The sequence below is a fragment of the Siniperca chuatsi genome, linkage group LG9 (genome assembly GCF_020085105.1).
Source record: "Siniperca chuatsi isolate FFG_IHB_CAS linkage group LG9, ASM2008510v1, whole genome shotgun sequence".
NCBI lineage: Eukaryota > Metazoa > Chordata > Actinopteri > Centrarchiformes > Sinipercidae > Siniperca > Siniperca chuatsi.
In genome coordinates this window covers 7,336,639-7,348,404 of record NC_058050.1, presented here as the reverse complement: position 1 = coordinate 7,348,404, position 11,766 = coordinate 7,336,639, and the positions used below count along the sequence as shown (strand labels likewise).

The 11,766-nt window shown below is 37.2% G+C and overlaps 2 protein-coding genes across 2 annotated transcripts in view; one reads left to right on the top strand and one right to left on the bottom strand.

The window, feature by feature from the left end:
- gramd1a (GRAM domain containing 1A) overlaps positions 1 to 2,656 on the bottom strand; it is a 35,056-nt gene extending 32,400 nt beyond the window's left edge. The window contains 2 exon segments of the mRNA XM_044208297.1: positions 1,361 to 1,491; positions 2,376 to 2,656. The gene's annotated coding sequence lies outside the window, so the exon portion shown is untranslated.
- Positions 2,657 to 5,058: 2,402 nt separating this feature from the next.
- Positions 5,059 to 11,043, top strand: si:ch211-225p5.8 (uncharacterized protein LOC555567 homolog). Its single transcript, XM_044208304.1, has 6 exons — positions 5,059 to 5,456; positions 6,686 to 6,852; positions 7,496 to 7,730; positions 9,681 to 9,840; positions 10,174 to 10,227; positions 10,361 to 11,043. Exons 1-5 carry the CDS (start codon positions 5,414 to 5,416, stop codon positions 10,217 to 10,219), a joined length of 651 nt encoding a protein of 216 aa, XP_044064239.1. The 5' UTR covers positions 5,059 to 5,413; the 3' UTR covers positions 10,220 to 10,227; positions 10,361 to 11,043.
- The last annotated feature ends 723 nt before the right edge of the window (positions 11,044 to 11,766 follow it).

Sequence of the window (11,766 nt, the reverse complement as noted above, 5' to 3'; positions counted from 1 at the left end):
GAAGAAAAAGAAGTCGTGCGACGTTTAATAATATGGCACAGAAAGTACTTTGCAGCCTGTGAACACTGAAGTTGGAACTCCTACCTCCCATTGGATGAGTTTCCTCCGTTTCTGTTATCTTGCTCGGCCTCCAAAACAAGCCGAGCGACGGTGCGGGGAGTAATGTTAAAATCCACTTTTTCACAAGAGCACATCAACATTCTTGGTTGCGTAAAGAAGCATCTGCCGGCTGTAGCTAACAGTTAGCCTTTAGCCAGCTAAAGCTAAAGACAACCAAGTTTAGCTAACGTTACCCCCCGAACCTCCGAAGGCCGACAGCTCACAAAAAGCAGGCTTTAATTTCCAGCGGAGAAAGTACTATGCCGACGTCTTCCATTTTCACTTTTTTAAAATCACCCCCGTAAAATCACTTTTATCAAAGTAAATGTAAAGCTAACGACCAAAGTTATCTTAGCATTAGTAGCGTAATAACTTGGTTTTAAAGTAACAAACAATACGGTTTTATTGTCGAAAGCGAAAAGGAACGAAGTCAGTCTTGAGATTGACTTAGTACGTGGGGGGGTTCAGCTATCTGTCTCATCAAGAAAAGTATGATCCCTGCGACGTATTTTTAATAAGGCATAAATACGCCAACACTTTTAAAAACGATATTCTATAAATTATTAGTAACTTATATTATTATGCAACCAAATATAAACAGCCACCAGCAAAACAAGAAGAACACCCCTCCGACAAACTTTGTGGTACAGTCCGAAAAAATAACTGTCCGGGGGGATGTGGTGTGAGAAGAAGACGAGTGTTTACATCAAATAAACAAAATTCATCGATAATTAGTTTTATCCTTCATCAGATATAATCTTCTGACTAATTTAAAACAAATCGGCCACATTACATGCACTAACTGGACCTATTGTTACAGTTACGTTGTTCTACTGCGAAGAGAAACAAATGAAGAAGTCCCACACAGTTTCAGTAATCGACGGGGATTTTTGTCGCATAAACACGAAATCACCAGGATTTCTCAAGTACCCCATGCGCAACAAGTACAGGTGCATCCACAGTTTTAGCATCGTTTCAGAGTTAATTTGAAAGGAGCTGTTATGTGACCGAATTTAAAGGACAGAAACATTGCGACCCCTTGTGTCTAACAAGGTTGTGTGCAGTGATTATTCATAAACTACGAACTTATGCCTCATCATGTACCTCACTAAATTGCTGTAACACTGTATTTAAGGTTTGTGAGTCCTTATTAAGAAGAAATTCTCTTAAAAATAATAAAGTCACTGATCATGCTGCTTCTTTAGCAGCAACAAAAAGACAATGTGGCAGTGTGTATGGGTAATGGGCACATTCATCTCACCCCTTGCCTCCTGCAGCAGCATGGCTTCATATGGTCTCATGAACTATTATAGGTAGGATGCAGCCTGTAAGAGATTGTATATCTTCTCCTCCAGGACACATATAGTAAATGACAGGTCACCTTGTCTGAAGCTGAAAACAAAAAAACATACATTGACAAGACACTTTCCCATAAGATGGTGCATGAATGTAGAGATTTTAACCAACAAATGCACATGGGTTTAAAATGTACTCAAATATTATACAGAGAGACTGAAATGCTGTTTGATTTAGGGCTGTAACTAATGATTCTTTTCTTTATTGATTAATTTTTAAATTATTTTCCCAATTAATTGAGAAAATAATAGTAATGTGTCTGATTAATTGAGAAAAAAATTAGTATTAATGGTGAAAAATGCCCATCACACTTTCCTAAATCCCAAAGTAACATCTTCAAATTGAATGTTTTGTCTGACCAACAATCCAAAACCCAAATATATTCAGTTTTCTATTACATAAGACAAAGAAATGCAACAAATCCTCACAGCTGAGAGGCTGTGACATAAACAAGATGTTTGGCATTTTTGCTTGAAAAATAACTTAAATAATGGATCGATTATCAAAATAGTTGCCACTTAGATTTGTGCTGATCAGCTAATCGATTAATTTACTAATGACTTCAGCACTTGTGGATTTAAAATAACCCAACAGTTTTAGTGTACTGCTCAGGAAGTGCTACTTCAACTTTATCTCATTTCTAATGCCCACACCCCATCATATGTACACACTTTGCATGTTTCAGTCTTATTTCCATAATGTTGAGTACTCAATGTGCCAGACTTTTAAAAAAAATGGGCAGATATCCTCACACTTCAACAACAAAACTTTAGAGCCTGTAAAACAGAGACATTTACTGCCCTGATAGAAACAAAGTTAGTTATCATTTCAAGTAGATTTGTTTTTAAGGAATATATCGTATTTAACAACATATATCCTGAAAATCTGCAAATCTTTTGTTGTAATGAATTTGTCTTTACCTGCCCGTCAGTTTTGATCTTCAGTCAGCAGTTGCTTCTGGATCCTTTCAAATCGATGGCAGAGCATCACAATGACTAGGCAATTTCAAATTCTCCATAGGTTTACCGTGCATCGTCTGTCTTCTCACTCCCTGTGACTGCCTCCTGCAATCAACACATAACCGGCTCCACTTCAAAACAGAGAGCCGAGGTCTGTGTTACATATGCAGCTTGAGCAAGAATCTGCTCCAGGATAGAGGGAGTTATGTTGCTGATCACCTCTGGCTGCTGAATCGGGGACTGGAAACTCGATCTGTGCTAAAAATAAAAAAACACCAGCATAGCGAGAAAGGAGGTGTGTCACTCACTGTGTGTATGCGTGTATAGGGTCACAGAGGTATGGTCCACCTCCATATACACAACACACACACACAGTACACACACACACACACACACACAGGGTTATGTCAACATTTTCTTGAAGTTTCCCCACTCGGGTGTGTGCCAACCCGAGGTCTTTCTCTCATCCTCTCTTGGTCACGTGTAATTTCCAAGATTGCTCTTACTGATTTTTATTGTCATTATCATTCATAAGCTACCACAAGGTTAAAAGAGGCAAGGACCCTTATCAAGAGCTCAGTGCTTCACTGTGTCATCTGGTTACATCACATGACAACATCCCTGACCTCCAACGCAGCCAAAATACACAAACACACAAGCACATACACACGGCCTGGCTGGCAGAAACACAGCTTATATCCTACTCCTGTACACTATACATCTTTTCTCTTGTTTTGACATTTTTATAAATGTTTGTACAGCCTCAGAGGGGGACATGTTTAATTTGACTTGGCATTCCCCTTTAAAAATAAAAACAAAAAAAACCCCAACTCATTACATTCATCACGTCAACAGGCTGGCTGTACCAACCACGTGAATGCCACTGTAGTCAGCACGCAAGTTGAGGTCTTCAGTCAATGTCTGTTTGGTCAGCCTTGACTTCAGTGGCCTTGTTTTTCCTGACCGGCCAACTGGCATTGACTGACTGTCAGACCCTTTGATGGCAGATATCCAAATGAGAAGAGAAACTATATACCACAGTTACAAAATGTGACCTTTTCTGGTGTTAGTAATTGAACAAGAGGGAAAGGTGTGAATTGAGGTCTGAGCACACATTCATATTGAGAGGGAAATCATAGAGTGCTTGAAGATACCAAATATATGCCAATACCATGTATAATTCACAAAACAAGCCTGATAAAGAAGGAATAACAAAGAATCTCAATTGTGATTGTGGTGGCTAAAAGGAAAGAGCAAGAAGCAGACAAAGAAACAAGATAAAATGAAGCTTGCATTTGTATGATTTGGTTCAGAACAATCAATGAGAACATTTTCTTTAAAGTTAAGTCCAATAGAGAGTACATTAGATAATTTCCTGTAGTAGCCTATTTAACACCAAATATCTTACTACAGGACAAATTGAATGCATTAAGCTCATGACAAGACAAACAGAAAAGCTTTTTGAAGATTTGAAACGTGATTTGAAACATGATTTGAAAATGTTTATCACCATTCGACTCATCAGATTGTTCCTGAAGAACAAGCAAACTGAAATATCTATCATTTTGCTGACTGCCGAGTTTCTGTTGTGTATCATCTCCTGGGAAAGTGCACAAATTACCAGCTAAGCACTTAGTCACTGTAACGCAGATGACAGATATTGATACACACAACACTGAAGTAATTGTATGATGCAGATTTATTGAAGGGTCAAGTATAATGTACAACTCAGTTTAAAGCATGTGGACAAGATGATACAAATAACTTTTCATTCATTTATATATCTTTTTGGATAAATACCTCATAAATAATTAGATAAAAAACATGGATACTGATGTGGAACCTGAATACTTGAAAATTAGCTGTACCTAGGTATGACAACGTGAGTGCTTGGTTTGCTGTAAGGGTAAGTTCTCACAACCCTGACTGCAGCTGGTAATTATGATTACTATGAATGGAATAATAGAGAAAGTAGCATACAAATCCACAGACTTGCTGACTCACTGAGATGCTAACATCTACTTCTACTAACCTAACATTCAAAACAATGGAGCAAACATTTCATCCTTGCTGAAGTGTACTTGAGCAAAACACTGAATCCCTGCCAGCCGCAGGGTTCTGTAGCTGACAATGACCTCTGACCTGTGGAGAGGGGCAGGAGAACAGAGCATTTATTAACAAGCAAAGATAAAGCACCATACTGAATAAAAACGCATGTAGTATTGCTATCGCCTTTAAGCTCCGCTCTAAGCATGTGTTTGTCCGAAAGGATTTGTTTAACAAAACATGTCAGGAATGATTTTGCATGCTAAACCTGCTGCTCCTTTTCATTAAAGAATGAATATAAAGGCCACTACACTGAACAGTATGAAAACATTTTGGCAAAGATAATATTAAGGCAAGAAAAGGTAATAATCAAAGCCTGCATAACATTTTAAGCTATTCACTAAAAACGGATTAACTTTTCAAAAATATTTATAATAATATACAAAAGAAAAACAAAGAAAATCTTCAAGATGTTGGAAACTTTCCATATTTGAGAGAACTTTGCTCTGACTATAAATCAGAAGAAACTTGGCTGTAGTCTTGCTTTAGACGGTCATTCTGTGTAGCTATGGATCAGGTCTCATCATCTCAGGTTTCCTGCTGGCTTTCAACACTCCCAGCGTCCAACTCTCCTGGATTCACACACTCTAAATATAGCTGCCTTAAAGTCAGACGGGACTGCAGGAGAGACTTAAAAATACTGCGAAGAAACTCGGAGACTCAAGTTTTTTTAGTAAACACTTTGTGTGTTCTGAGGCTTTCAATCATTTTTGGTCTATGTGAAATGCAAGATTGTTGAACTAATGGACTGAAGAACATGGGATTAATCATGAATCAAGAGGCTTTATGTCAGTAATGTAATCTTAATCCCCACAGATATTTCTCCACAGGTTTACTTCAAGGAAAGTTCCAATATTTTCTTCAACAGCTGGCCATAAATTGCTCCAGTAGAAATGATATGCCACTTGTCTCTTTTAGTTGTCTCCAGTCTTTTCGGTAAGTCCAAAATCATTGATGTCCTTACCTTTGATGACAAACTATTGATGTTGGTGGTGAAAGTTGCTCGTTTCAAAGTGAGTTTCTAAGTGAACTGAAATTTCTTGTTTTCAGGGTCCTCTGTGCTTTCTCATAAAATAAAATTCTTAAAAATTAAAAACGGGGGGCTTAATTGTAATCACTGTAAGGGAGGCCATCAATAGACTGTAAACAAAACGACAAGTGCATTTTTATTAAAACACTTAAAGTGCACTGCAAATTAATCATAAAAACTGACATTTGAGTAATAGATAAGTGAATCTATACATGTTTTAATCTTTATTTTATTGGAATTTTTAAAAAATCACATACATTCCTAATAGATTGATATTTCCACTGCACCTGCCTTTTATAAAGCACTAAATAAGGGTCTCATGATCCGAGACGCTGCTAATTCACATGTTACTGAAAACAGATTTTTAGGTGTTGGATGAAACTCTCAGACAGACAATCAGCAGCCATCATAGGAGACACATTTCATCAGAGGAAAGGAGGTCGTTTTTTCTCTGAGCCATGAAATATTGTCTTACAGAAAACTTACCCAAAACTTTAAAATGTGTTAATTATTGTGGCTGATAAATTGCTTAAAAGACTAGTATTTATTAATATTAAATTCAATATTTTAAATTAAACATCATACCTCTCACTGCAGTGTAACTGCACTGCAATTTTTATTCTCCTGTTAAATTTTGTTATCCTCTTTATATGTCTTTTTATATTGCTGTGTTTCTTTTAGATTTTTTCTTAATTCCTTTTTATGTCATGTGTAAAGCACTTTGAATTGCTTTGTTCTTTAAAGGTGTTATACAAATAAACTTGCCTTCCCTTGCCAAGCAAGAGCTCTGAACAGAAAACATCTCTGAGACCTACATTATGTTAAAAACACATAAGCAGCGCAACATCAATTATTAGATAAATATACAATACTGACAGCTACAAGCGCTTGATTTGAGTTACAAAGTAAATAAAGTAAAAAAATACTATCTTTCCAACTTAAAGATATTTTCCTATCAAGTGGGATAAAGTCTAAATGGTACATGAAAACTTGTCACAATAATAATAAGCACCTTTTCCCCTTTTGCGTCATTGTCTCCTTTTTCCTCTGCTTCTTGTTCATTTTAATCATTTACTTGTTCTACTCCTGTGTCTTTGTCTTCTTCTCTTCTTCCCCTCCCTCTTTTTTCCCGCAGTGTCTCAGTGCCACGGGGGCTGTGCGGAGGTGGACTCCATGACTGAAGCCGTGGCAGGAGGAGGATTCCTGCTGGGCTGTATCTCCTGTAAAAGAAGAGAGGAGGTCTCTGCCCAAGCCACTGTGGACTGGCACTTCAAACCTCTGGGAGAGGAGGAGTTCAGGCATGTGAGTTCACCAAAGTCTTTGAAGGAACTGTTAAATCTGGTTGGGGTTTGTGAATGAAAAGGGCTCTCTTCTACTATCAAGATGCCTTGAGCAACTTTTTAATAGGCCTATTTTTTTTTTATTATTCTACTTTTTCAAAACTTTATTCTACTTTGGTACTTCTCTACATTTGTCATTTGTATCATTCCAGCTCTCCATGAACTTTGGAAACTGGACAGCTGTTAGCTGAATATTTTCTGCAGTCATTATAGATAAGAAACACAGAGTTAAGCTGTTTGTACATTTTATTTTCCATTTTCATGTTTCTAATTTAAAAAAATGTGTTCACATCCAAAAATGTCCATTTTAAATTTGCTTTTACATTGAACTGAAGTAGATCTTTACACCATGTTATTACTTACACATGAATCAAATGTTTGTAGTAGTTCTTCTGCTTTAGCAGGACATACTACACTGTCCACCATTTGTAACTTCCAAAGGAGTAAATGTGTATTTCTACAGTATATAGAGAGAAGTTATAGTACTGAATAATATATATAAAAAAGGAAATCTAAAATAGTTTATGCATGTTCTTCAACCCTTCCCTGGACTACAAGAATATTTATAAATTCCCATTTGTTTCCTTCTTTTTTCCTTCTCTCAGATTTTCCACTATCACCACCCCAATGCCGGCATCCTCCATGAAGATTTCAGCGAACGCCTGGAGTGGCATGGGACACAAAACAGTGATATTCAGACAGGAGCCATTTACATTCATAATGTCACCTTCAATGACACGGGGACGTACCGCTGCACAATCCACCGCACCCTCTTCCTGTCGCAGTATGATGAGCACGTTACTGTGGAGAAGGAGGTGGAGCTCACCGTGGTGGATGTAGGTAAGGTGGGGTGTACCTGTGAGGCAGGTCTCCACTTAAGTAAATGTACTTATACAACAATATAAAAATACTCTATTACAACAAGTAAATGTCCTTCATTTAAAATACTTCAATAAAAGCACAGACATATTATCAGCAAAACATGCTTAAAGTATCAGAAGAAAAAAATAGTCATTCTGCAGAAAAATGATCCCTGTGACTTGTGTATCATTATATATTTGTAAGGGGTCACAAGCCAAAAAGATCGCAAACCACTGGTTCAATATATAAAATACTTTGTATCTTATAAATGTAGCCTTTATTTTGTATTTAAAATCTTAATCCGAAAAACTAGTAACACAGAAAAATAGAGTACAAAGTACAATATTTCCCTCTGAAATGGGGTAGGAAACCATCAAGTAAAGTACTAATACCTCAAAATTGTACTTAAGTACAGTACTTGAGTAAGTACTTAGTTACATTCCACCACTGGCTGTCAGTTTTCTTTTCCTCTTGGTATCTTAACAAAATCATCATTTGTCATTCCACCATTTAAAACCTAAACATAAGACCTTGATTCCACGTCAACTATGACTCCACTCAGTTTTGAGTCATATTTATACAAATGTTTCTCAGGTGGGAAAATCTCAGGGGGAAAAATCTCATCTGATGAGTTACACCAATAAATCAGTGTGTGGATTCAAAGAACCTTCTACTTAACATTATGAGGCCAGTGAAAACGTTCTATGGTCAAATGAGCCAAACAGTGTAGTGCTTGCATTCCACTGCTTCTATCAAACAAGCAATCTCTCAGGAGCAGTAAATTACAAAAGGAAAGACAGTGGACAGTGTCACGTCAAGGACACCAAATGTCATGGTATTAACAAAGCCTGTAAGATAAACCAAAGTATTGGACAAATTGACATATTTGAAATATCTGGGAACATGAACCACCTGTCTGTACCAAAATGGTATTAACAAAGCCTGTGTTCAATCTGTCTTGTAGATGTTGAGATATTTCACTGATAAGTGAAAGTTTTGACCTACTGGTGGTGCTAAAGGAAAAGTCAGAGGATCACCAAAGTCATTAGGATGGGTGTCTACACCAAATTTCATGGCAATCCATCCAGTTGTTAAGATATTTCAGTCTGGACATGGGAATAGTGTGTCAGGTCACTGTTAGGTTTCTGAAAGGTTGTTCTAAAGCTTGGATTTGGGTTTAAATTTTGGTGCTATCTTTGTTAGTTTCTGGAGACAAATTTGGGAAATAAAGTGAAGCCTGGGTGGAGTTGATGAGGGACAAACAAGGAACAGTGACTACAGTATGACTTGTCAGTCAAGCAAACACAATCCTAAACATGGTTCTCTCTCTGTGGGAATATACAGAAAGCAATGAAAGCTGGTATAACATAGGCTTGCCCATATGTGGGACAGAACTATGGCTCTCTGTGACTTTAAAAGAACAATACATTTCAAATTGACCATCATATTACAACAAATATTACTATAGCTATTGAGAGCCAAAGATGGGGAAAACTATACTGATTTTGCCTTTCTAAATTTGGGAGAAATGTGGGATTTTCCTCCTTTAATATACAGTAGTTGGAGTTTTCTTGGAGCCAGCATATAGTGGTCGTCTGAAGAACTTCAGCTCAAGGCAATTAGCATCTTAATTTAGCCGTGGTGGTTGCCAGTTGATGCTTCCCTGTTCTGGGTCAGCTAGTATTGCTTGTATAAATGCATGTCATGAAAGAAAGAATTTCAGCAGAAGTCTTTCATAACTATTTGCCTGTTAGTCAGCTTGTGTAATGGAACACTGTGGTTCTGCGTGTTCAGGCTTATCTCAACCACTGAGACAATTTCAGGGCAGCTTTACCTTCAAATGTTGGCGAGTCTGCTCAGAAAACACAGTCTTAACCCTGGTGGACATGTTTCCTCTATAATGCTACATTGTTGGTTCCTCTTTCCCAGCCAATCCGGAGCTGACAGCAGTGATTTCAGAGATAATGATGTATGTGCTGATCGTGGTTCTGCAGCTGTGGCTCATTATGGTTCTGGTCTACTGTTACAAGAAGATTTCGGAAGAGCACGAAACTCGGGAGGCCCGTAAAGCTCTCAAAGCTCAGGCAGAGTGAGTCATATGTGATGTATTACTAAAGTGATTCATTTTGGATTAATCTTTAAGCCTTTAACCAATATACTGGAGTCAGGGGTCTTAAATAATGCCATACATTTTAATACAGTATGCTGCATATATGATTGTTTGACCAATCATGAGATGTTAATTCTGAAATTGTCTTCACCACAGTCAGCTTGATTTAGCAGAAAAAAAATACACATATAAAAAAGAGGTTTAAATAAATTTCACAAATGTAGGCTAAGTACATGTTTGAGAATTTGCTATGATTCTCTTCCTGCTGTTTCTCACATCTAAATAATTCACTGTTTCTTTTTATATTTACAGAATATTAGAATCTAAAGACTACTGTGACGGGGTGCAGCTAGAGTAACATTAACGGTGAGTTAGATTTAGCTTTCAAGTCACCATTATACAGATTTACTGGCTTGCATAATATATGCATAATATGAAGGCATGTCTTTCTCTTTAACTGGCATTTTAGTTTTTTTATTTGTCCTTTTGTATCCACCAGGTAAAAAGATCATCTCTACAAGAGTCAAGCTTAATTTGTGTATTTTGCTAACAAAGATACAATTACTGTATGAGAGGTTGATTTCCTATAAGTGAAGACTAAAGAGATTGATGCAACCTGTATGGTTAAGTGTAAATAGAAGGTGATGGTGCAGATAGCAGTAGGCAGGGCAGATTTCCTTTGGATTTCAGTGAAACACACTGTTTAAGGTGTCCTATGAGACTATTAAACACTGTGGATTTGTAAAAATGGCCTTCAATGTAGGGAAACCAATGAATAGTTATTTTTATTGTTGAATAATCTATCGATTATTTAATTTATTATTCGTCTATAAAAAGTCAAAAATGACATGAGCCCAAAGTAATGTGTCTGACTCCAAACAACACAAAAGTATTCGTCTGAAAACAATGAGACATGCAGAAACGCAAGCAAAAAGTGTAATGCTGCAACTGTAGGACATAAACAGTTCATCGTTTATCCAAATGGCCATTGATGAATTTTCTATTGATAAATTAAATTACTCCCTAACCAGCTTTAGTGTATGTTAAGCAGCATGTCCTTATTTACATGTGTCAACAGTCAAAAACACTGTTCTAGTCAATCTAAACTTATCTGTTTGTCCTACTCCATGTCTGTCCAAGTTAGTAAATGAACTTGAACAAAGTAAATATTTTTGTAAATCATTTTTGTGTCCATGTGTTCATGTCCACTGCACCCGCTGCATTTTCTGTGTTTATCTTAAATATGACTTTTTAATAGATTTCAGTCAACACACACACACACACACACACACACACACACCTACAACAGTGAGTTAAAGGACATTTGGAGGTGATTGCGTTGTAACTCAATCTAGTCTCAGCTTTGCTGCAGACTGTCCAAACTACCTCTGGTCTGAAAGCAGCTTTGTTCTCCTGCTGCAGCCCAGCACCATCCACGACCACACACTGTCACGCTCCTACTCCTACTGCAAAATGTGCACATTAGAGATTATTTTTAGGGAATACAACCAACCACACACATGCTTCACAAACTGGGTTTAAACACTAGTCTTGAGCCACAAAAGATGATGGTCCTAATTCTTACTATTTGTTTGTCCCTGATTACTTGTGGCACAAAATGGGTAGACTTTGCCACATGCAGTCGTAACATAAATATGTTAAAGCCAGTTGGACATATATATTTTAGGATTTTCATGACATCGTACCAGATTAACACTGCTTGAATGAGGTCTGATGTAAAGACAATATCCTAACTCCAAACATTCTCATCTACAGTAAATTGTTCATTTTAGCTGATTGCACCAGTGTATGACAGCGGTTTAACTATACTGAGCTTTTGACCTTGCCCTGTGACCTCCTCATTTCATTAAATGTGTTGACATGTTGGACATGCGGCATATCTCT